This window comes from Capra hircus, chromosome 13 (genome assembly GCF_001704415.2).
Source record: "Capra hircus breed San Clemente chromosome 13, ASM170441v1, whole genome shotgun sequence".
NCBI lineage: Eukaryota > Metazoa > Chordata > Mammalia > Artiodactyla > Bovidae > Capra > Capra hircus.
Genome location: NC_030820.1, coordinates 62635588 through 62662907, shown reverse-complemented (window position 1 = coordinate 62662907; position 27320 = coordinate 62635588). Strand labels below are relative to the sequence as shown.

At 38.0% G+C, this 27320-nt stretch overlaps 1 protein-coding gene across 2 annotated transcripts in view; it reads right to left on the bottom strand.

Annotated features, from left to right (window-relative positions):
• CBFA2T2 (CBFA2/RUNX1 translocation partner 2) overlaps window positions 1-27320 on the bottom strand; it is a 138296-nt gene that overhangs the window by 20629 nt on the left and 90347 nt on the right. For both annotated transcript variants that reach the window (XM_018057723.1, XM_018057724.1), the window contains exons 2-6: window positions 20762-20905; window positions 17841-18082; window positions 5934-6023; window positions 1689-1870; window positions 535-788 (exon numbers count right to left, since the gene is read on the bottom strand). In XM_018057723.1, the coding sequence (XP_017913212.1) occupies window positions 535-788; window positions 1689-1870; window positions 5934-6023; window positions 17841-18082; window positions 20762-20905 (912 nt within the window). The remainder of the gene's footprint in view (window positions 1-534; window positions 789-1688; window positions 1871-5933; window positions 6024-17840; window positions 18083-20761; window positions 20906-27320) is intronic.

Genomic DNA, 27320 nt, shown 5'->3' with positions numbered 1-27320 from the left:
CACAGCTAGTTATAATGCAGAATCAAGATTTAATTTCCGGTATGCCCCACCTCTGACCTAAATGTCTCTGCACCTTTTACCACGTTTTACATCTTTGTTGCTTAACTTCTAGAACATTTCACTCTGAAATAAACTCAGACTTATAGAAATGTTGCAAGAATAAAGAATTCTCATATACCCTTCACCCAGATTTCCTAAATGTGAGTAATTTTATCTCACTTTGCCATTCTCCATTTCTTTTCTGAACTATATCAGAATAAATAATACCCCTTTATTTTTAAGTGCTTTTCACTGCATATTTCCTAAAATATGTTTAGCCCACTTCCACCCTATAACGATAATAGAAACAAAGCATGAATTGAGATCAATTTCAAATGAGAATACTATAATTCTAACATTCTTTTCATGTATGATATTGTTTTATCAGTGGGAAAAAAGCAATGATGATAGTATTTTGCTTTATCACTAAGAAGGAAAGAAAACCACGAATTCAATCTGAATTTAAATCATTACTGTGCTGTTTATGCCACTTACTAAGATTGTGGTGTCTATCACGAACTTCTCGATGTTCTATCATCTTGCTGGGCTCACGATATAGGTGGGAAGTTGCAATATCTTCTAAGGTGTAGTGTTGAAGAGGCGGAGGAGTAGGATGGAACTGGCCCCCAGGATTCATGAGGGGCACAGTGAGGGCAGGACTGTGCCGGGGAGCAGGGCTAATGGTACACACTCTCTTGGTAGGAGGCTCAGGAGCAACTGCGTCTCTTTCAAAACTGCTTTCTTCCCGCCTGTAGAAGAATGGGCAAGTACATGTCTGAACCTGTCAGCAAGTGTTGGTGTAAACATTTCCTGGGCACCTACTGTGGGCTATGTATTGTGCATTTTCACAAACAGGAAGATGTTAAGAAACAGTTTGAGATGAAGCATGAACTGAAATGTCTTCAGGGGCTAGGCAGATAAAGGCAACCACTGATTTATCCTAGCATAAGAGGAGAGGTCAAACCCATCCACACCAAGCAGAAACGTCTCAACCTAATGAAGCAAAGGAGAAATTAAGGAGATGACACATTTTCTTACTTGACAGGACTATCAAAGATTATGGGTTCAACTATGTTTAGAAATGCTGTTCAATGTCAAATTTGCTACTGTGGAGGTCAGTACTGGAAAGAGACAATTCTCCACACAGGAGGAAAAAGGCTCACATAATTAATATACTTGTGATTTGGTAGGATTTTTAGTCATTTTCTTCAATTGTAGCAAATTTTCCACTGTTATTAAAATGTTGCTTCCTGAACAAACAATAGAAAATAGTGTTAGATACTCATACATGAATTTCCAGGATAAATTAAATTAATATAATTTCAATTTTCAAAGTAAAGTGATTACATGTTTATAAGACTTCACATCAGAAAAAAATGCCTTGAACAGATTATATTTTCTATGGTTTTGGAGCAGTGGACCCACAGAATACTTGAGAGCAGAATTTATCAGCAGGGGTGTACAGAGTCATTTGAAGAGTTGAAAAGCATTCTGCTGCCTGATGCTGTGACAAAGCAAAACTAGCCTTAGAAATGCTGAGTCCCTACCTATATATAACCACAGTCATCCAGTTCTTTTTCTTTCACAAGAAAGGGAAAGCTCAGAGCCGTTCCAGAAAATCAAGGACGAAGCAGCTCTTCTCGGCTCACCTCTCTGGACTGGGCCTTTTTCCATTTCCATGCACTTCCATGAGCAGCTCAGAAGAGTCAGCAGGGGACGCAATACTTGTGTTGAGCAGAAGGTGTTCGTGCTGAGCCAGGTACTGGGATGGGGTCTGCTTGGCGGCCCGAGCGCAGTGCAGCAGTTCTCGCTGCAGCAGAGGCAGGTTGGCCTTGAAAAGAAGAGGCAGGGGCTGGAAGGTAGTTTTCCCAGTGTTGGGCCCTACACACAGGGCTCAGCACCTCCAAAGGCTTTTACAAACAGGGTGACACAAAACAAAAGCCCTTTTCTCCTTGTCAGTCCAATTTTCATATGACATCCATTATACTGAGCTTAAATTTTAACTTGTCTACTGTCCCCACAAGATCTAAATCCCTTTAAGCAAGAAACTGTGCTTTATTTACCTTTGTGGCCCCAGTACAGAGTCAAAGCTCAATAAAGGTTTGTTGAACATAATAGTTGCAAAACTTATACATTTTTGAAGACTTTGACCAGTTAGAGAATTAGTAATGCCTACATGGGAGTAGGAGGCACTCACTCTTTCCTTTCTCATTTTAAGTCCTGGTTCCTACAATGCAGGAGACCCAGGTTCGATCCCTGGGTCGGGAAGATCTCCTGGAGAAGGAAATAGCAACCCACTCCAGTACTCTTGCCTGGAAAATCCCATGGACCAAGGAGCCTGGTAGGCTACAGTCCATGGGGTTGCAAAGAGTAGGACACGACTTAGCGACTTCACTTCACTCTCTTTTCTGAATCCTAGGACATTCTGATAGCACAAAAACCTTGCCTTCCCGTTCTTGCTTAGAGCTGCCAGGGAATTCTGGAAACAGCGATTATTCTGGCTTAGTCGGAACATGGGATCTTGAAAAAATAACAGGAGTGATAGGAACGGGGCAACAAGCCTTAGACTAGTTTAGTATCTGAGTATACACAGGTATCCCACGGGCAGAATCTATTTCTTACTGTGGTGCTCCATTGAGCACATACCCTTATTTTGTAAAAGGATAATTATTTATGTACTGATTATTTTTCCTTCTCCTCAAACTTAAATCTCTAACGAGACAAATCATACAAAACCACTGTGCACCTTTAAACTTCACTGTAAGTCCTTCATATTTAAAATGTACTTTCCCCATATTTATTTTCTTAAAAAATAATTATATTTTCCCTCAAATTTGAAAACAACTCAGACTGAGCTCATAATAAGTCTTTATCCCAAGCGAAACAGATGAGCAAGTGAAAGGAGAGTTTAATATATGCAAGTACTCATCCCTTTACCAACAGTTAATTTAGCAAGCACCATAATTAGTGACAGTTTTAAAGCAGAAATAAATTGACAAAAACCCAAATGCTAGCCAAAAAGCTGCCAGAACAACCTACCTCATGCTGTTTTCCAAAATAACAAGAGTTAGGAATAGAGAATTTGATGATATAAAACACTGTTAAAGTTTTCTATTTTATAACTTCAATCTTATAGCAACTGTAAAAACTTAATTGGAAAATATACAATGTTAGATCTCTATGCTTGTGACATGTGCCCTTTGATGAATTTTTAAAAATGCTAATTGTTTCCTATTAATACAAATTTCCCAAATCTCTCTGATTCTGGGGTCTTGGGGGAAATAATTATCTACTGGCTCTGATATACAGAAAAGAGACCAAGATAGAACTCACACAGCTGCTTCAAGGCTGAAAAAGGCATCCCAGACAGCTCTGAGAGGCCAAGGCGTCAATGCCATCAGAACAGAGCCCAACACAGGCTGTGCGTGGAGACCTGTGCATTTCCTTGCATGTCTCTAATGCTCTCGTTTAAAAAACCCCAAACACCCGAGTCAGTACTTCAGTAGTTGACTCAACCTTTTGATGCTATTACATTTTCTTAGGAAATAAAGAAGGTACAGGGGCATATTTATTTTGTCGAGACAAAAACTGATATTATGTGAGTACTCACATTGTGATAAAGGAGAGAAATTAAATTTCCACAAATATTGTATTGACAAAAGTCAAAATATAAAAAATTTGAGTTCAGTTTTTTTTTTTTTTGGGGGGGGGGTAATAGTCTACTATTAACGAAAAGAATGAAATTCATTTGCTAGGGATGGACTGAGGATAACATTTTTAGCTTATTTGGAGTTGAAAGTAAGTATTTCCTATCACCAAATCGATCCCAATGTTCATCTGTAAAAATCATTCTTCTCTCTAGCGCTTGGTAAAACCATGTAGTGGGCTGGATACAGGTCATAAGTTTCCAAACTGTGCTTGCCTTTGACCTACTTTATAACACTGCAACTTAACCTTTAGATGGCAATGCAAAAACTTGCTGTCTGTGAACGTGCATAAAATTACATGCAGCAAAGGTTCTAGAGACTTTTCCCTTGCCCCACTGTAGAAGCAGCCAATTTTACTTTTGTTTGCATATTTTTATTTTGGCCACACCTTGTGGCAAGCAGAATCATAATTTCTGGACCAGGGATCAAAACTGTGCCCCCTGTAGTGTGGAAGCGCAGACCTCTAACCACTGGACTGCCAGGGAATTCCCTGTTCACATATTCTTAGCAACAATCCTGATTTATAATGTATATTCTTTGGCTTTTCTCCTGAACAGGTTATAACACTTTATAGATTCCCTCATTATTAATGAATTGAATTAAATACAATTCAAATTGTGTCACAGACACAGGTTCAGTTTTAAAACATCTTTATGAGTTATAATATTACTTGTTTTTTTTAAATTTATTATTTAATTGGAAGAAAACTGCTTTACCATGTCGTGCTGGTTTCTGCTATATAACCACTCAAATCAGCTGTAATTCAAGGTCATCAGAGCATTAGGCTTGGTACCCTGTGTTATACAGCAACTCCTCACCATCTATCTGTTTTGAACATGATATTGTATATATATCAACACTACTCTTTCCATTTTTCCCACTCTCTCCCTTCAACTGTGTCCACAAGTATGTTCTCTATGCGTGCACCTCCATTCCTTCTCTACAAGCAGGTTCATCAATATATATATATGCATTTATGTGTCTCTTGTTTTTAAAAATTACTGTTTAATAGGGAAAAATAGCACCAGTGGCATACCACCTTTACCAACTAATCAAAGTCAACATTACCAATTACAAGACAAATTAACATCTATGTCTTCTGATAGCATGCAGTGATAAATGCATAACCTTGCTATAATCATAAAGCAGCATCAGAAAAAGCCAAATTGAAGTATATGCTATAAAATAACTATCACACACTCTTTAAAATCCAGATCATAAGAGACTGAGAAGCTGTTCCTGATTAAAATGAACTGAAGGGAGACATGACAGTGTAATCCAACATGTGATCCTGAATTAGATGCGGGACCAAAAATTAGGACATTTTGTTAAAAAGGACATTGGTGGGACATCCGGTGAATATGAACAAGATCTATAGATAATACTGTATCAATGTTAATTTCTAGATTTGATAATTAAAGTATTCATATGCATCATGCTTGCAGCTTATTCTAAAATATTTGTGGAAAAAATAATAGGAAGAGAATAATAATGATGTGATAAAATGTTAACATTCAGAGAATCTGAATTTTACTGTACCATCTTAAAACTTTTTTGTGAGCACGAAATTAATTCAAAATAAAATTGTCTTCTTTTATATATAAATTCAACCCAGACTTGCCTATCAGGGATGCACAATAATTTTAAACAATGTCCCCAAAAGCTATGTTCCAGGAGACCATTAATTTCAGAGGATGTAATTAGAAATGAGACTAAATGGGGGGAAGAGAGAAGCAAACAATGACTTCCCACATGCTCTTCTACCCATAGGGTTAGTCCTAACTGCAAAGGCCTCTGTTGTGACAGCCTCCACTGATAACACACACTCTTCACCCACTGGCCACAACCAACAGAGTGTCCAGTTACTTCTTCTGCCAAGAACCCAACCATCATGTCATGCACACACCTCTAGCCCACCCGACTCCTGTTCCCCATCTCCCACCTGCTCCTTCTGTGTGTCATCAGCAGTGTCTGCATATAAACCACAACTCAAGGCTTTTGCAACTCTCATCTCACCAAACATAAACCTTATCTGAAAACTGCACTCACATTTTCTCTAGCAGCCTCAAATAAAATAAAGATATGAAAATGTGGCAAGCTGCCCTGCTGTAGATCATAGAAGAGGGGTCAGTAGCAGTTTTGAAGAAATGCTGAAGATAATTTACGATCAGTAGTTATCAAAATTACCTTGAGGAATGGAATAACAAAAGGACGAAGAGGAAAGTTTGTAGCCTCCTGGAGCTTGCAATGGAATTCTTCAATTGTTACTGTTGAGTTCTGAAAAGATAAAATATCACTGTTCAACTTCAAAAACTGGACAGTGTTCTCCTAATATAAATCTGACAGTGCTGAGCCCTTTGAAATAATGAGGATAATTCCAAGAGCACTATTGTGAACCCAGATCCCTCTCAAAAGTTAACCAGATTTTGTTTCCTTTATGAAAGAAATCCAGCCTCTTTGATTTTCTTCCGAACTGTCCCAAATCTAATAAGTCCCCCATAATGTTCAGGAGCCTGGGCAAAATAGGGCACTGCATGCCTCCCATGAAGAGTGGCACTGAGGTCCTCTGTCTTGAGGGGTTCATCACAAGTCACCTTAGGTACAAGTAACCAAGAGTACAGTGTTTCCAGTTGAACAGTTCCCAAATTAGTCTAGGATATCAACTTAATGACTTGGAGCATCATTTCTTCAGTTCATTTCTTCACTGGTTCTGCCTACCTCCTAGCATCAGTTCCCTAAATCTTTCTAAGCTGGAAGTTAATAACAAAAATAGGTGCTCTTCAAGTGGTTTGTTTACAAATCAGAGTACCTCCAAGTGAGCAGACTTCTACTAGTTAGATTTTAGTATTCCCAGGGAAGTTTTCAGCATTTTCCCAGTATTTTTTCAAGTCCTTCTTTAAACTAGGATTCTCAGCTTCTCTAAGAGGAATATAACAATACAAATATTTTCTTCAAAGTTCACAAACTATTTTTATTTTTACTTCAATTCCTTAAAACACAGCATACTAAGTTAAAAACAAAACATTAATATGAATTCTTGCTTGCCTAAAAGAACAATGATGACTTTTAGGATTTATTTATATAAAATCATCAAGTGTTCAAAGATGCAACATGTACCGCACAAATTATTCATCGGCAAAGTATTACTTCTTAATAAGAAGAAATGGAAAATATATAGGCCCACCAACACAAAACTGCATTAAAAATTATAATGTATTTTTTATTAATAATGCATTGTTATAACACATAATACATTAGAACACTTAGGGTGGTAGATTTGTGTGCATAAATGAAGCAAGATACATATAATATACTAAGTGAAAAACCAGTAACATAGAAGTATATTCCAATAACATGTTTTTGAAAATAATACACATATATTTATATAATATTTAAGTATCTGGAAGGAAAATTACAACAGTAGTTATTTCTAGATGTGAAATTATGTCTGATTTTCCAAACACAGCATATAATATTGAGCAAAAACTAAAATATTTCTTTAGAAAAAAGAATATATCACATTTAACCAGGTTAAATGAAAATGTTTGAATAGCTTATCCCATTTCATATAAAAAAATTCCTTTTAAACCCGAGTGCCTGATTTTGTAAATGACAGGTATATAATGCAACCAAATCTACTGACAATCAGGGAATAAAAATTAAGTATAAGAGAAGAGGCCTCCCCGGTAGCTCAGACAGTAAAGAATCTGCTTGCAATATGTGAGACCCATGTTCAATCCCTGGGTCAGGAAGATTCCCTGGAGAAGGAAACGGCAACCCACCCCAGTATTCTTGCCTGGAGAATTCCATGGACAGAGCAGCCTGGAGGGCTACAGCCCATGGGGCACAAAGAATAGGACATGCAGCTTGTGGGGTATTCCAGTTCCTCAACCAGGAACTGAACCAGGGTGCTCAGCAGTGACAGCATGGAGTCCTAACCACTGGACCACCAGGGAGTTCCTCAGATGTGATGTCTTGTTTGAGGTCTGCTCAGCTGTTGAATCTATAGACACAGGTCTTTTGTTATATTTTCAGCCTTTATTTTAGCCCCCCATTCTTTCTTTCCTCCTACTATGACTCAGATCTCTTTCAAGTCCCCAAGGTTCTGTTCATGTTTTTTTTTAACTTCTCTATGTTGTACAGACTGGGTAGTTTTTTCAAGTGCTCTAGCTTTAAGTTTATTGATTCTTTCCAGTCTATTGTTGAGTCCATCACTGAGTTTTTATAATTTTGTTATTATATTTGTCAGTTCTCCAATTTGCATTTAGTTCTACTTTATTATACCTTCTATGTCTTTGCTGAGACCTCTGTATTTCTTCATTTGTGTAATTGCTCACTGAAGCATTTTTATGATGGCTGACTCAAAACCCCTGTCACATATTTCAAATATCTGGGTCATCTTGACTGATGTCTCTTGGTTACATTTTCTCTTTACACTCAAGATGGTCACGTCTTGGTATAAGCGACTTTCTGCAGTATACTGGATGTTCTGGGTTCTAAGACTCCATATTTTATCTACATATTCTGTTTTTGAGGCATCCTCCATCACTGTGCCATTGAGATCAGGAGAATCTCTGAACCTGCCAGCTGCAGTAAAATCCCAAGTTTCCCACTCAACCTCTGTTGATCTGAAGAGGAAGGACGGGTTCCTTATTGATGGGCAGTGATGGGAGCTCAGAGTCCCCACTAGGTCTCTTATGGGAGAGGGAAGCTTGTACAGTATTATTTTTTTTCCTGAGCTGGTCAACTACAATAGAGTGATTTTTGTCTAAAAGTTTTCTACCTTACTTGGATGATCCTCTTCTAGTCCTTTGGCTAGAAAGAGGTGGGTTTGTTGTGGTGGTGGTTTTTGGTTTGCTTTTGTCTGTGCTCATTAGCATTTCCTTGTTACTGATTTCACCAGACCACAGTCCAGGATACATGATGCAAGCATAAAACCAAGGGAACTCACTGCTATGTGTTTCCTTGGGTCTCAAGGTCACTAGCCAATCTGCTTTCTTCTATCTTCACGAGTCTTAATTTTGCTTTATGTAACTGTTCATTTTTTTTTTCTGGCTGTATTTTTCAGGAGGAATAGGAAGAAGTATACCTTTCTGTTGGAGCTTCCCTCGTGGCTCAGATGGTAAAGAATCTGCCTGCAATGTGGGAGACCTGGGTTTGATCCCTGGGTTGGGAAGATCCCTTGGAGAAGGGAATGACAACCTACTCCAGTGTTCTTTCCTGGAGAATTCCACGGACAGAACAGCCAGGTTCAACTCGCAAAGAGTCGGACTTGACTAGAGTGACTTACACACACCTTTTTGTTACATCTCTGAATCAGACTGGACATGACCAAATCATATTCCATTAAACTGAGGTACTGTCATTTACTCAGGCATTTATAGAACATTTAGCTGGTTCAATTTTTTTTTTGGCCTTATAAATACTGTTAGTGCACATTGGTTATCATTTTCTTAGGATGAATGTCAAGGAGAAATACTGGAAAGTCAAAAGAATTGTCTAGTTTAAGGCATAAACTACCTTCCAGAATGTGTATTTTCAAGATGAGTAGCCAGAGTAGAAAACATTTATCTTTACCTTGCAGTGGAAATTGCCACCCTTGCTTCCTGGTATAGTTAGGGCCAACCAGGACCTTACCTCTTACACAACAGAAATACCAACACACAGGTAAACTAAACTCCGGCTATGCTACCTATGTGACTTTTTCTGACTTTGCAAGCAAGCTTTCTCCACATGGAATGACTGTGCATTTATATATGCTTGCCAAATCTTAACCATTCCCTACGTAAACAGAAGATCAAAAAAGGCTTTCACGGATTGGGGAAATATAATAATCTAAAGGTGTTAATTTTCTACCATTTTAGACAAAGTTTTCACCAAGAGGGTAGAAAAAAAGAAAAAGAAAAGGGAAAAAGGAAAAAAAAAAAAAACAGGAAAAAGAACCGATTAAGCTCAAATGTAATATGCATAAGACAATTATTTTATTTACAAATAATGAGTTTTGTTATCTTTCTCCAATCCTTATATCTTATTTACTAGGCTATAATGTTCAGGTTTACAGAGAATAGACTTTCTATCTGGTTCATATTATCTGAGGGAAAGCTTTTGAAATTTCAGCATTAAGCACAGGTCTGCTGAAGGTTTTTGGTTTATACATACAACTGTCATCAGATTTTAAGAAAATTCCTGCTAAGTGTGCATTTTTAAACAACAAATAGATTTTAAATTTAACAAACACTTGTCTCCAAATATAGTTTCAATACCAATTACTATAGATTACATGTTTCTGTAAGCCCTCAAAATTTCTACATTGAAACTTCATTTCCAATATTTGGAAGCACAGCCTTTGGAAGAGGACTAGGTCAGGAGGACAGAACCCTAATGAATGGCATTAGAGCTCTTATAAAAAAGATCCGAGAAAGCTCTCTTGACCCCTCTGCCCTGTGAGGACACTGAGAAGACCATCTATGAACCAGGAAGTAGGCTCTCACCAGACACCTAATATGCTGAACTTTGATCTTGAACTTACCAACCTTGAGAGGTGTGAGAAATGAATATTTGTTGTTTATAAGCCACCTACTCTTTAATATTCTAAGAGCTTATAAGGACTAAGACACTCATCTTTTTAAAAATCTATTTTAATTAGAGGATAACTGCACTGCAATCTTGTGTTGGTTTCTAATGCACGGCAATGTGAATCAGCCATAAATAGATATATATCCTCTACCCCTTGAGGCTCTCTCCCAACCCCCGCCATCCTATTCCTCTAGGTTTACACAGAGCACCAGGCTGAACACCCCGTGTTACACAGCAATTGCCCACTAGCTATCTATTTTACACATGGTAACATATGTATTTAGCTGCTACTAAATTTGCCCCACCCTCTTCTTCCCCTGCTGTGTCCACAAATCCATTTGTCTGTGTCTGCATAAAATGCTGATCTTTTTTAAAAAATAAGCTTATTTATTTTTATTTATCTATCTAGTTTTGGCTGTTCTGGATCTCCGTTGCTGGGTGGGCTTTCCTCCGGTTGCAGCGAGTGGGGGCTACTCTCTGGTTGCAGTACACAGGCTTCTCATTGCAGTGGCTTCTCTTGTGGAGCACAGGCTCTAGGATGTACCAGCTTCAGCTGCTGTGGTACGTGGGCTCCATGTGCTGAGCCACGTTGTGGCTCCCAGGCTCCAAGGCATATGCACAACAGTTGTGACACATGGGCTTAACTGCTCCGCAGTATGTGGGTTCTTCCCATATCAGGGACTGAACCTCACTCTCCTGCACTGGGCAGGCGGATTCTTTACCACTGAGCCACCAGGGAAGCTCCAAGATCTCAATGAAAATCTCAATATGTGAGCATATAAACTGGCATGAACTTGGAAAAACAATTTGGCCTTATATACTAAATTTATATACATGTATACCCTATGAAATCACAATTCCATTGTTCAGTGCAATGCTTGCATACATGTACTATACATAAAAATGCTCATTATTTACAATGGCCTCTGTACAGAATAGACAATATAGTTGGTCAACAACAGCTAACCTTAGGAAGGCCTGCTTGCAAGGTTGGGGCACTGACTGGTGTCTATGAACTTATAATTTCCTACACTGATACAAAACTTTTCATAACTGAAAAAGTGAAAGCATCTCAAGTATTCATCAATGGATGAATGCGTAAGCAAAACAGTGTGTATGTGTGTGAGTGTGTGTATAATGAAGTATTAACTCATCTTTAAAAAGGGAGAAAAGTGTAAGACATGCTACAACATGACTCTAGACTAATAGGGTGAACCTTGACAATATTACATAAGTGAAATAAGCCAGCCACAAGAAGATAAATACTGTGATTTCACTAATATGAGGTACCTAGAGTGGTCAAGTAGAATGATGGCTGACAGAGCTGAGGAAAGAAGGAAACGCGGAATCATTGCTTAACGGCACAGTTACAGTTCCAAAAGGTAAAACGAGTGCTGAAGGCAGACGGTGGCTGATGTTGCACAACAACGAGTACATTTAATACCAGTGAACCATGCGCTTAAAAATGGTTAAGATGAAAAACATAGTTAAGGTGGTGAATTTTGTGCTATGTGTATCTTACCACCTCATGATCAAACAATTAAAAAATCTGAAATAGAAAAAAAAAGAAACTTTAACCCAAGCACAACCATTTTAAAGAGACAATTGGCTATATCTACATTTGGCTCAGATGGTAAAGAATCTACCCGCAATTCAGGAGACCTAGTTTTGATCCCTGGGTAGGGAAGATCCCCCAGAGAAGGGAATGGCACCCTAGGCCAGTATTCTTGCCTGGAGAATCCCATGGACAGAGGAGCTTGGCAGGCTACAGTTCATGGATTCGCAAATTCGGACATGACTAAGGAACTAACACTTTCACTGTCGAGGACTAGCAAACCACTCCACTGTGTCCTCGAGCTGCTTTCTCTTGAAGTCTTCTCTGCTCTCCTTGAGATAGAGACTCCAAACAAACAAACAAAAAAAGTATATTTTCATAGCTCATAGCTAGAAAAAAATTCTTTGTGTGTGTGCATGCACATGCAAATGAGCTGTCATTTTTTTCCTTTCACTCTTGAAATTAAGCAGATCCTACTTAAAGTAATTTGCTGCTGGAAATGGCATCAGACAAATTCTGATGTCTACTTTGCTTCCAATTATGTTCAAACTCGTTTTGACATTTAAGGTAAATTTTATTAGTCTAGAGTCAGAAACTTTTCTATGGTACTCTAAAATCTGACCAATAAACAGACCCCTCCCTCACCCCAAACAAAGAAACAAAAACACCATCCCTCAATGGATGACAGTACTATTTTTACCAGCTCTGATTTATGCTAAACACTCACTTTCCTTCTAGGAGTCTGGAATTTTACACATGCTGCACAGAGTGCCTATTTGCCCAGGCATCGTGTGTTTAATGGGGTTCCTTGGGTAGAAACATCATATATATGCTGCTGTTATCCACAGAAGGGTGAAGAGTGAACTCTCTCTGACTACTTATGGAGGGGGAAAAAGGAAGCCTACACATGGATTCTTCCAGATCCTGACTGCGTCTCACCTTTCTGATCCAGCTGTGTATCCTTATTATACTTCTGTATTAAATCTCAGCTCTGGGCACAACAATATGCCAAGTCCCGAGAATTCTAGCAAATCTCAAGACGTGGGAGCAGTGTTGGGGGACCTATGATGCTGCCTCAAAATGTAAGAAACTCAAATGTCCATTGAAAAGTATAAACTGTGGTTAAGAATTCAGCTGCCAATGCAGGGGACACAGGTTCGATTCATGGTCCCGGAAGATTCTACATGCTGCAGAGCAACTAAGCCTGTGCAACACAACTACTGAAACCCTTGCTCTGGACCCCACGCTCTGCAACAAGAGAAATCACAGCAATGAGAAGCCCATGAACTGCAGATATAAGTATTTTTAAACGGTATAAATTGTGGCATATTTCTACAATGAAACATTATACAGCAATGATAATGAACCACCTAGTTATACAAAACAACAGGGAAAGAATCTTGCATGATAAAGAAGTCATTTATTACATTTTGCCTTGTATGAAAGTGGTTTCTTCTACACAATACTGAGTTATGTTTTAAAGCAGCAGTTCATAAACTTTTTAGTCTCATAATCCCTCTAATTATTGTGGGTTACATCTATCAATAATCTGAAAATAACACTGAGAATTAAAAACACTTGTGACGGATACAAACTTTTGTAAGGAAATAAGAACCAAGTCTGCAAATGCATGTCAGATACTACCATAGAACAGTTGGCCCCTGTTCCATGGATGAAGAGAGGGGAGTGCATTCCTGGGATGCATAGGATATCTCCTACTGAGAGCTACTTCTCCAGAATCAGGAAATGTAACTAACCTACCACATACACAAAAATACAAATAGAAACGTAGACAAAATGAGGCAACAGAGGAATGTTTCAGACAAAGGAAGAAAATAAAACCCCAGGAGAACAGGTAACGTAGAGATAGGCAATCCGCCCAAGAAAGAGTTCTGCGTAATGATCGTAAAGATGATCAAAGAATTTGGGAGGAAAACAGATACACAGAGCAATAAACCAGACCCTTTCAAGAAACAGTTAGAAAATAATAAAAAAAACAACCAAAAAGAGGTGAAGAATACAATAACTGAAATGAAAAATTCACTAAAAGGAATCAATAGTAGACTAAATGAGGTAGAATTATCGATAAATGAGCTGGATGACAAAGTATGGAAATCACTGCCACCAAACAGAAAAAAGAATGAACAGAAATGAAGACAGTGTAAGAGACCTCTAGCACAACATCAAGTGCGCTAATGTTTGCATTATAGGGGACACAGAAGGAGAAAGAAAGAGAGAAAGCGTCTGAGAAAATATATTAAGAGTTGATAGCTGAAAACTTTAACCTGGAAGCCCAGGAAGCACTGTCCTACACAGGATTAATCCACAGAAAAACACACCAAGACACATTTGTAAACAAAATGACAAAAATTAAACAGAGAATATTAAAAGCAATAAGGGAAAAGTAACAAGTAACATACAAAGGAACTCCTCTAAGGCTATCTGCTAAAAAAAGAGTGGCACAATACACTTAAAGTGATGAAAAAATCAGGAAATGCAAACGCTTCCTGGTAAAGGGAAATATAAAATAAGGGCAGGAAATCATCCATACACAAGCCACTGGAGGGGGGCAGACAAAAGTGGCAACATTTCTGTATCCACAATAAGCACTTAAGGGACACATAGAATAATTAGATGTAAAATATAAAACCCAAAACAGTAATCATGAGGGGAGCAGAGTACAAAATGCAGGGTATCTAAAACTCTTCTGAAAGAAATCAGCAACTTAAAACAAGCATGTGTATATATATAGAGAGAGAGAGACCACTATACAAAAACCTAATGGTAACTGCAAAACAAAAATCTGTAATATTATCTACACACAGGAAAGGAATTCAAATGCAACAGTAAAGATAGCCATCAGATCACAGAAGAGAACAAAAAAAGAAAGGCAAAAAAGGACCTAAAAAACAAATCCAAAAAACAATGAACAAAATGGCAGTGTGTATACTGATAATTACCTTAAATGTAAATGAACTAAATGCTCTAACCAAAAGACAGACTGGCTGAATGCACACAAAAACAGGACCCATATATATGCTGCCTAAGCCTGGCGGGCTACAGTCAGATAGGACCAAGTGACTGAGCATGAGGCATGTGCCAGATCTCGAGACACATAGACACTGAAAGAGGAGATGGGAAAAGGTATTCCAAGCAAACAGAAATCAAAGGAAAGTCAGAGTGGCAATACTCGTATCAGACAAAATAAACTTTAAAGACTGACTGGGAATTCCCTAGTGGTCCAGTGGCTAGGACACCATGCTCTCACTGTTGAGGGCTCAGGTTCAATTTCTGGTCGGGGAACTAAGATTCCACAAGCTGAGTGGCATGGCCAAACCTCTCCCCTACTCCCACCAAAAAAAAACCCAAAACAAACCAAATATAATGATCAAAGGATCAACCCAAGAAGATGCAACAATTGTAATATATATATGTACCCAACACAGGAGCAATATACAAGGTAAATGTTAACAAAGGACCTTAATACTCTATTTAATCAATGAACATATCACCCAGACAGAAAATCAATAAGGAAATACAGGTCTTAAGTGACAAATTATACCAGATGGACTTAATTGATATTTATAGGGCATTCCATCTGAAAGCAGCAGGATACTCACTCTTTTCAAGTGCTAATGGAACATTCTGCAGGACAGATCACAGGCTGGGCAATTAAAGCATAAGAAAACTGAAATCATATCAAGCATCTTTTAAAACACAAACACATAGAGGTTAAACAATATGCTACTAAACAACCAATGGATCACTGATGAAATCAAAGAGGAAATAAAAAAATTACCTAGAGACAAATAAAAATATGACACCCCAAAACCTACGGGTTGCAGCAAAAGTAGTTCTAAGAGGGAAGTTTACAGTGATACTACGCCTCAGGTTATATGAAGAATCTCAAATAAACAACGTAAGCTTACACCTAAAGCAGCTAGAGAATGAAGAAAAAACAAATCCTAAAGCTAGCAGAAGGAAAACAGCATAAAGATCAGAGCAGAAATAAATGAAGTGGAGATTTTAAAAATGATCAGTGAAACTAAAAACTGGTTCTTTGAAAAGATAAACAAAACTGAAAAACCTTTAGTCAGACTAATAAAAAAAGAGAGATGGCCCAAATCTATAAAATAAGAAATGAAAAAGCAGAAGTTAACAACCAATACCACAGAAAAACGGAAGACTGTAAGAGACTATTGAGAGCAACTATATGCCAACAGAAGGGACAACCCAGAAGAAACGGACAAACTCTTGGAAAAATACAATCTGCCATGACTGAACTATGGAGAAATAGAAAATATGAGTGGGCCAATTATCAGTAATGAAATTAGATAAGTAATTTAAAAACTCCCAACAAACAAAAGTTCCGGACCAGGTGGCTTCACAGGTGAATTATAGCAAACATTTAGAGAAGAGTTAACACATATCCTCCTGAAACTATTCAAAAACTTGAAGAGGGGCGAATATTTCCAAACTCATCCTATTAGGTGACAATCACCCTGATAAAGATATTACAAAAAAAGAAAATTACAGGTTAATACCATGGATGAACACAGATGGAAAAATCCTCAACAATACTAGCAAACCAACTCCAACAATACTTTAAAAGGATTATACACCATAAATTTCATAAATCAATCAATGTAATACATGACATTAACAAACTGAAGAATAAAAACCATATTATCATCTCAATAGACTCAGAAAAAGCTGCTGATAAAATTCAATATCACATGATTAAAAACTATGTCTACCAAAGGGGAAAGTGGGAGAAGGACAGATTAAGAATTTGGGGTTTACAGATACACAGTATTATGTATAATACAGATATACAAAGAGGACCTGCTGTATAGCACAGGGAACTATATTCAATACCTTGTTAACAACCTATAATGGAAAAAAATCTGAAAAAGAATATAACTGAAGCACTTTGCTGTACACCTGAAGCTAACACAACATTGTAACTTAAAGTGAAAGTGTTAGTCCCTCAGTCCTGCCTGACTCTTTGTGACCCCATGGACTGTGGCCTACCAGGCAAGAATACTGGAATGGGTTGCTATTTCCTTCTCCAGGAGATCTTCCCAACCCAGGGACCGAACCCAGGTCTCCCACATTGCAGACGGATTCTTTACTGTCTAAGCCACCAGGGAAGCCCCTCTTTTGCAAATCTCTCCGCTACATAACTAATAAAAGAGAGCTGGATTCTTCTGCATTTAATGTGTTGCAATATCCCATATCATAAAATCTCTAGAAAATTTCATTGAACAGTCATGAGAGAATTAAGAGTCAAAACATAAGTAATACTTTAATATTATTATGAAAATGCTTTTTACCTCCTGGGCTTCCTGAAAGGTTCTTGAGAAATCCAAGGGGTCACTAATTACACTTTGAGAACTGCCAAGTTGTGTGAATCATCCTTATCACGTAAGAGGCTAATATGCAGGAGCACAGTGTGCTTTTAGTTGAGGTAAATCTTGAGGAATTCAATTTACAAACATTAAGAACTGGTAGGTCTTTTCTTACATATACTGAGAGTTGAACCCTCCCAGGTTTCAATGTAAGAAAATCTCTAACTTACAGCATGGATTTGCCCCTCAGTATAGAAAAAAAAAATTATATGTACCTTGAAAATCCTAAAGAAATTGTATTTGTATGAGGAAACAATGCACCAGGCACTGAATATATTATTAAGTAACAAAACTTAGTGGAACCTCAATGGATCTGTTGAAACTCAGTTTTAAGACAAATTCAAAGTTGCTTAAAGGAATTAAATTGATAACCATTATCCACAACTGAAATCTATGATTCAACAATATTTTACAAATTAAACAAATCCAGATGTAGAATTTACCACACTGCTACAAGTTTGGGAATGAGGAGAAGTATGCATAAATTTCTCTGTTGGCTTCGGTTCTGAGCCACATACTCAAAGCAGTCATTGACAGTGATGCCGTACTTACCACCAGTGCTAGTACAAGAGTCCGCACCTTCTCCCCAATCTCAGGTGAGATGTCATTGCCAAACTGCTGCAGAGTGGTGAGGAAGCGTTTCAGCTTGCTCAGCTGCCGAGCACCACAAGTGGCTGGTAACTGTTGGTTAGTTAGTGCAGATGATGTGGAAGAGGCAGGACCGTTGCTGAATCTTTGTGGTGGTGATGGGGCGCCGTTAAGGGTAGGAGGAGAATGGTTGATGCCATTGCTCACTAAAAGAAAGACTTGGTTTAAGTGCAAATCACAATGATCTCTGTTAATTTCTTATTTTTGCATTCTCTTTCATTTATTGATTTTAATTTTGTAAATCACATGATAAAAGAGTATAGAAGACATTGATTCAGCCCTCTGAGACGGACTGCTAGATAAAAAATGGTAACAGAGTAACATAGACATGTTAAGAGAGAAGAGTGTGAGAGCCACAAGAGCAAAGAGAAGGCACATCTAATTTCTGCAGGTGTGGGGTGGCGAGGAAGGGTAGCTTTTAAGACTTCTTGCAATGGGTTGCATGAGCGGAATCTGGTAGAATCCTATTTCTGAAAGGACATTGATCCCAACTTCAGACTCCCAAAGAAGCAAAGTGGTCAATTAATTATGAAAATTTTTTTTTCTACTCCATAGGTTTATTGACTTATTCCTACAATGAGATATGTATCTCTTTGACCATTCAGAATATTCACGTTCATCAAAATCTATTTTTCTGTGCCTTGATAGTGCCAAGCGTTTTCTAGATACCATATAGGACACTTCCATTCTATATTTCTGGTCTAATGATAATACATGTGATTAATTACAGTTTTCCTATTTGCCCATTGTTCTGAACACTGATTTCTTGTAGTTTTAATCTGGAACACAACTCTAGAGCTATGATCTTGGAGGCAAAGTTCCTTCTTCCCTGATGAATGAAATAAATATGCCTAAGTGTCAATAGATTTTTATTTAATCATTTCCAGGCCTGAAAATTTAGCAAAATAAAACAAGGTCTAAAAACATATCACCTGTATTAAGAAGCATTATTTGACAGACTGTGTGACAGAGGAACCTGGCAGGCTACAGTCCATGAGGTCGCAGAGTTGGACATCACAGAAGCGACTCAGCATGCGTGCACGTTGCTCCTACTAGGTTTCATAACTTTTTCCTGTGCTATGCACATGTGCCCCTTATTTTACTTATCAAATTATACTTAGTTCTGTCTATGTTTGCACTGCCTTGAAAGACTGTCCACTTCTTGATAAATAAACATCTGTGTGTATATCATAATGAGCTATCAAAGCATATATTAAAGTGTTGCTAAAAGGCTCACTGCATAAAAGGTTAACAGGCTAAGAAAAAAGATGGTGATCTTTCTACTGTCTTCCAGGAAAGGACATTTGAGCTACTACTGGAAAGGAAGGTTCAGGACTCAACCTCAGCAATTCAGAAAATTAGCAGCAAAGGTGTTCACAGAAAGGACCATTGCCACTGGAGAGCTGGCCTCTTTTGACGCAAATCATAAATATAACACATTACCATGATTTTGGCCACTCTGATACTCACTTGGGCTGTTTTACAGTTTCTTCAATGAAAGTATGTGATCACGTTTTCTGAAATAACACATATTCACCCCTAAACAGTCACGTATGGAGGTCAAAAGGGCTCAATTTAGTTACACATACAGACACACACAGAATTCTACAGTGTGTATCTTGAAATCTGAATGACAGTCTAGATTTAAATCTGTTTCACATCAAAGGTGGGACCTTTACCTAAGGCTGTTTAACTGTGAGATAAAATTACAGAAATTAAGGGGAAAAGATACCAAACTTCATATCATAAATTCTGGCTCAAATTGTTCCAGTTGCCAGTTACTTAACTTGAAATGTTTTGGGACCATAAATAATTAAACCTTCTTTTTAAAATTGAGGTTTTAGGGCAAATTTGATTAAGTTACTGGGTTTGGGGGAAATTCAGCTTTAGTAGATAGTACCAAAAAATGCTCTTATAAACAATGTTCAAGTTGCTCCACACATACTCTCACCAAGACTTGATGTTCTATTTCATTCTGAACATTCTTTTGGGTGTACACAGTACTACACTGGTTTCAGTTCCTTTTTGACTAATAAGGCTGAGCAACTTATTATACATTTATTGTCTTAATAAGATTGTTATGGACTAAATTATATCCCCCTCTCAAATTCCTATGTTGAAGTTCTGACCCCAGAGTACCTTAGAACATGACTGTATTTGGAGACAGGGACCTGAAAGGTTAAATGAGGTCATGAACCTAGGTCGTAATCCAATATGACTATTGTAGTTATAAGAAGAGGAAGAAGCATCAAGGACGCACATGCACAAGGAAAGGCTACGAGAGGACAGAGCAAGAAGGCAGCTCTCTTCAAGACAGAGAGAGAGCTTCTGAAAAAAACCAATCTGCTGACATCTTGATCTTAGACCTCTAACCTCCAGACCTGTGAAAAAAAAAGCTTCTGTCGTTTAAATCACCCAGTCTTTGGAATTGTGTTAAAGCAGCCCTACTAAACTAATAAAACAATCATTTTCTTTTGTAAAAAAACCTTACCATGACACTCGTGGAGTAGTTCAATAATTTTATAAAATTCACTTTGAATCCTATGAACCAGTATAATAACTGAAAATTCATCCTTTTACAAAGAAATTAAAATAGATACTTTTAAGTCAAAAATATGAAAACAAAATATTTATACTACTAAATTTCCAAGTACCTGAAAGAGTTATGTACTATTCTCTGAGGGAAAAAGAAACAACCAAATATATGTATGTATGTTAATAGCCATTAAGAAAATGTTGAGTAGTGTATATAGTAGACTTAATGACATTCATTTAGATCCAAACGTCACTGTGAACCACAAACCCAAGTAACTAAGAGGTCTCACATGCTGTAGGAGTGAATGACACGGGCCTGGGTCCTCCAGGATTTATTGGTGGAAGGGGTGGCATGGTGGGAGGTGAGGATCTTGACTGTATCTTTACTTCCACAGGAGATCCAGGCATCGCTGGCACCCTTTTGTCAGCACCAACTGTAAAGAATAAAGGGAATGGAAGTCAGAATTTCCTATAAGATAATAAAAATAGTGACAACAATCTGAAATATTATGTTGGTGCAAATGTAACTGCCATTTTTGTATTGTTGAAATTTGCTGTTTGATAGAATACATTCTTAAATAAATGTGGTTATGTTATATACACATTTCTCCTTTTTTTTTTTTTGCTAATGACATCACTTGCCATTTATTTTATACTTACTTTAGAATAGGAAAATGATGTTAGGCAAAAAGTAAATTCAAGTGATTTTCTTATTTGAGTTCAAAATGGGTCATAGAGCAACAGAGACAACTCACAACATCAACAATGCATTTGACCCAGGAAATACTAATGAACACACAGTGCAGGGGTGGATCAAGTTTTGCAAAGGAGACGAGAGCCTTGAGGATGAGGAGTGCAGTGGCCAGCCATTGGAAGCTGACAACGACAACTGAGAGCAATCAGCGAAGCTGATCCTCTTGCACCTACATGAGAAGTTGCCCAAGAACTCAATGTCGACCATTCTATGGTCATTTGGCATTTGAAGCAAATTGGAAAGGTGAAAAAGCTTGATAAGCAGGTTCCTCATGAGCTGACTGCAAGTCCAAAAAAATTGTCATCTTTTTGAAGTGTTGTCTTCTCTTATTCCACACAATAACAATGAACCATTTCTTGACTGGATTATGACATGTGACAAAAAGTGGATTTTATATGACAGCTGGTGATGAGCAGCTCAGTGGTTGGACCGAGAAGCTCCAAAGCACTTCTCAAAGCCAAGCTTGCACCCAAAAATGTCATGGTCACTCTTTGGTGGTCTGCTGCCCGTCTGATCCATTACAGCTTCCTGAATCCCAGCCAAACCATTACACCTAGGAAGTATGCTTAACAAATCGATGAGATGCACCGAAAACTGCAATGCCTACAGCTGGCACTGGTCAACAGAAAGGGCCCAATTCTCCACAACTTCCGAATGCACGTTGTATAACCAGTGCTTCAAAAGCTGAATGAATTGGGATATAAAGTTTTGCCTCATGCTCCACTGACCTCTTGCCAACCAAATACCACTTCAAGCATCGACAACTTTTTGCAGGGAAAATGCTTTCACAATCAGCAGGAGGCAGAAAATGCTTTCCAAGAGTTGGTTGAATTCTGAAGCACGGATTTTTAGGCTACAGGAGTAAACAAAACTTCTTTCTCTTTGGCAAGTATGTGCTGATTGTAATGGTTCCTATTTTGATTAATAAAGATGTGTTTTAGCCTGGTTACAATAATTTAAAATTCACGTTCTGAATCTGTAATTACTTTTGTGCCAACCTAATACCAACATATCTACCTAGAGGACTGAGAAGTTATGAAGATGATTACTTAGTATAATAGGCTGAATGGTGGTTGCCCCAAATATGTCCACCTCTTAATTCCTTGAACTGTGAATGTTTCCTTATTTGGAAAAAAAGGTCCTTGAAGATGTAATTAAGGATCTTGAGGGAAGGAGATTATCCTGGATTATCTGAGTAGTTTCTAAATCCAATATGATATCCTTATAAGAGGAGGGAAAAGACAGACAGAGGGAAGTCTACCTGAAGACAGACCTAGGCCCACAGAGGGAACGCCATGTGACAGCGGAGGCAGAGATTGGAATAGTGCCATCTGCAAGCTAAGGAATGCCAAGAATTGTCAGTAACTACCTGAAATTAGAAGACAAGGATAAAAAAGATTCTTACTCTGAGGCCAAGAATGAATCAACCCTGCTGATACTTTGATTTTGGACATCTGGCCTCTTGAACTTTAAGAGAATAGTGTTGTTTTAAGTCACTCAGTTTGTGGTACTTTGTTATGGCAATCCTAGGAATCTAAGACAAGGCAGCAAGGTCAAGGGATTATGTGACACAAGGGTTAACAGTGAGAACAGTGGCTGGTAAAGAAAGAAACCAGCTTATGAATTCAGCTTATCTCAACTGCATTCTTTCTTGACTTCTAATAAATTAGTCAAAGTAGTGGGGAGTGGGTAGCTAATTTGGGACTATCCAGACAAGTGAACATCAACTGCATGGCATGGAAACAGAATCATAGTTGGCTGTATATAAATTACTATGGATGATTAAATACATGTTTATATATATCAACTCTTCTAAGTAAGAAAAAAAGAGTGGAGACAACATCTCTGATACCAGGCATGTCATTTATGCTGAGTGTCCAAAAAATAAAGTGAAAATGAAGTTGCTCAGTTGTGTCCGACTCTTTGCAACCCCATGGACTGCAGCCTACCAGGCTCCTCCACCGATGGGATTTTCCAGGCAAGGGTACTGGAGTGGGGTGCCATCGCCGTCTCCAAAATAAAAGTAGAGGTGACCTTAAACACAGGCTACTTCATCCACAAGGACAATTTATAGCTGTTTGACAATACTCGATGGCAACAAATCCCAGAAAATCAGATTGGGTAGATTAAACTTGACATTAGAATTAGGTCTGAGCTAATACGAATAGGACTTGAAGAGTAATGTTCTAGTACCTTCAGGGGGTTATTTTTCCCATTAACGGAAACTTGTTACCTACTTGGTTAAAAATAGGGTCAGGACTACCATAATATTCTTTAAGTTGAGCTATGTTCCTCTCAGCAATTCCGAGCTTTTCATTTAAGTACCATGCACTTATTCTCCAATAACTGCTAAATTCAAAGTACAAGAAATAGAAAAATGAGAATGTTACATCAAAGTTTTCTTTCACTGAGATCATAGTTATAAATAAAATACATCTAAAAGCATTCATGACACTGGCAAAAAGGCAAATCTTTGTACACTGAAGGGCACTTTCTCATGAGGAAAATATCCCCCCAAAGAATTTTTCTACTTTAGTTTGCAGTGGCCACATTTTGGGGAGAGAGAAAATGAATATGTACAGTCAATCAGGGCAGCAATCCCAAGTTACAAATCCCCTGACAAAAATGTGCAGCTCTTTTGAGAGCCATGTGGGCAACACTCTGCCAGCCCTTCCATCTCTCTGTCGGGGACATTTTCACGATAAAATTGATGGAAGTCCTGTCTGATTAGTGGACTAATTAGCTATCACGTTTGCCTTTTTCTTCTTGACAGTGTTTTCTCAATGCCCTTCAGAGCACAGTTGACGCGCTTCCAGCTCTCCCATCTGGGCCCAGCTTTCTGGAGGGTGAGGGGAGAAAAGGAGGAGGGAGCTGACAGTTGTCTCGCACTGTTGTGCGTTGTGTACAGCGTGCAGCAACCTAGAGGGAGCCTTTCTCAGACCACCTGCCTTTACAGCAAGGGCGCCAAAGGCCCGAGGAGGGCTTAGCAGTGAGATGTGTTTTAGCACTAAGCACTTGGCAGAATGAAAAACTCAGAGCAGCCCAACTGCAGAACACTGAATTACATACCAAGTGAAAGCTTAGAAAATGGGAAAAACCCAAACTCCAGAGTATTGTTTATAGGTTAAAACTACCTATTCTTTATTCACATCACTACTCACAAACCTGCAACACTAATGATATGCCTCAGGTTTCGAGCAACATCTAGTAGGAAGAGTATGGGTACAGAGATGGAAAGGTTTGGTGTGAACCATCATTCTAAGAGCCTGCATGAATTTTTTTAAATCACTTCACTTTTCTGGGCCTCATTCTGTTTTAAGGATTAGAGATAATGCTAGTGCTGGATATAAACAAGCTACTTTAAGAAAGAATACTAACGATGATTAGAAAACATGAAGACTAGTGCCTGATTTTATCACTTAACTCACCTTGTGACTATGTCCAAGTTAATATTGACATTTGCTCCCCACAGAAAATGAGTATATGATCAACAGTCCATGCGACCTCAGTGATATTGTATGGGAAAAAATGTAAGAATTAACAGTTGCAAAAGTACCAAGTATAATGTAAGATGATGTTGTGTTGGAAGCTGGCAGCAAGACTGCACTTGGGAACATGAGAGCTCTATTCTGGTTCATAACCTGATAAATCCAGCAGTTGTTCAGATGGTGGATGAGGAGTATATTCCAGAGCAGGTGTTTTAACCCTTTGCTTGGTGGCCAATCACTTTTAGAGTGACATCATTTCTTAATTTTTAAAAACTGATGTTTTATAAAACATCTAGCTGGATCCCCTGAAAGAATCAACCATATTTTGAGCTCTTTTCGATTCCAGAGAACCTTAAAGTTCAAACAGAAGAAATTTTATTTTCTTAAAAGTGTGACTTGAGTCCATAAACACCACTGCCTGAACCATTAAAGAGACAAAGTATTCAGTCCTAGAAAATTCAATTAACCCTTAGTTTTATCAGAAAGGTTTAACTAGATCATAAACACAGATTCTAAAGTTCAAAGTAATTATTCGGTCACTCTATGAGTTTGTGCTTTGATTATTTAAAATATCTGGATATATTGGAAATGTGATCACATGAATTTGCAAAATCACTGATGCTTCACCACCTAACAACATAAAGCCAAACAACTTGAGCTAAAGAAGAAGGACAAACACGGGAAAATATGTCTGGGTAATAATTTTAACCCTCCATTGTGAAAGACGCTAAGGAAGTCACGAAAACAGAAAACTGACAAAAGAGAAAAATAATAAACAGTTCTCTGTGTGAGGGTACTGTGATATTTTCCCCCCACATAAGAAGTTGAAGAATCAAACATGAAACTAAAGGGCAGAATTATTCTGTAGCTTTAAGAGAAAGTAATGTTAAACACAAACATAAACATCCTGTGTAACTAAGTCCTACTTGAGAAGAATCTTGTATGACAAACTGCCCACAAGTGAGGGCATTTACAAGTCATTATAAACTGCTTTTCCATCAGATTTTTTTTTTATTACAGTTAAAAAAAAATTACTTTCAGGTTGATGAAGGAGCAACATATACAAGAAGTATAAATACGAGAGAAGACAAATGCAACTATGTGAGGGGCAGGAGTGCCCACAAACAACTGGAAAGAGGTGGAAATCCCAGAGCTGCAAAGGGGAACGAAATTTAGGTGAAAGAAAGTGAGCTTGATGTGAAGGATGCTCTATCACTTACTTCTTTGTGACTATGGTTTCTGCGACATATCCCCCTCTCAATAACCCTGTTAATGATATTACTTGGCCATTGAGATGTTAATCTATGCTAAGTTCTGGAGAGAAGAAGATATGGTCAAGTGCTCCTGATTATCATCTCTCAGAAAAATAAGCTGAATATAGATCTTATTATACTATAGTTATACTTTCACACTATAAAGAAAGCTGAGCACCAAAGAATTGATGCTTTTTAACTGTGGTGATGGAGAAGACTCTTGCGAGTCCCTTGGACTGCAAGGCGATCCAACCAGTCCATCCTAAAGGAAATCAGTCCTGAATATTCATTGGAAGGACTGATACTGAAGCTGAAACTCCAATACTTTGGCCACCTGATGCAAAGAGCTGACTCATTTGAAAAGACCCTGATGCTAGGAATGACTGAAGGAGGGAGAAGGGGATGACAGAGGATGAAACAGTTGGATGTCATCACCAACTCAATGGACATGAGTTTGAGTAAACTCATGATGTTGGTGATGGACAGGGAGGCCAGGCATGCTGCAGTCCATGGAGTTGCAAAGAGTTGGACACGACTGAGCAACTGAACTGAACTGAACTGATACATCTTACAGATGAATAGCATAGGAATACTGATCATTCCAAACAGGGTGAACCAAGGAAGTCATTACCAGTTCTTTAAAACAAATCAGATTCCTAACTAAGAAACAACTGTCATAGTTTAAACAGAACTATGGGGATAGTGGGGGGGTGGGTGGGCAGAGGTTAGGTAGATAATTTTCTTTTTTGTATGTATAAGCATATATTTATATGGTTCAAAAATTAATATATGATATAAAAAGAAATATTCCCTGCTCCTGTCCCTATATACCCCAGATCTCACCCCAAACCACTTAAATCTGTTTCTTGTATATCCACCCATTCTTTCTCTCTACAAATGAGCTGATCCCCAAACATGTAAGAGCCTAATCAATAAGTATGATTCGTAGTTAACTGCTTGCAGACATATGAACAAATGAGCACAAGCAAGAACAGAACCTCTTGTCTCATAGATTTATAAGCCACTAAGTTTTAGCATGGTTTGTTGTAGCAATAAACCAACAGGCAACTGATCTATACCACATACAAACTGTATTGCTCCTTGTTTCTTTGTTTCATTTTATAATTTAACAGCATGTCATGAAAAGTTCTAATTCCACAACTTTTTTTTTTTAATAAACGAATGATGGGTGGGGGAGGGATAAACTAGGAAATTGGGATTGACATATACACACTACTATATATAAATATATATAGTATATTTAAATATTTATAGTATATAGTAAATATAGAGAGCATAGTATAAATATATACTGTATAACTAATAAGCACCTACTATATATAGCACAAGGAAC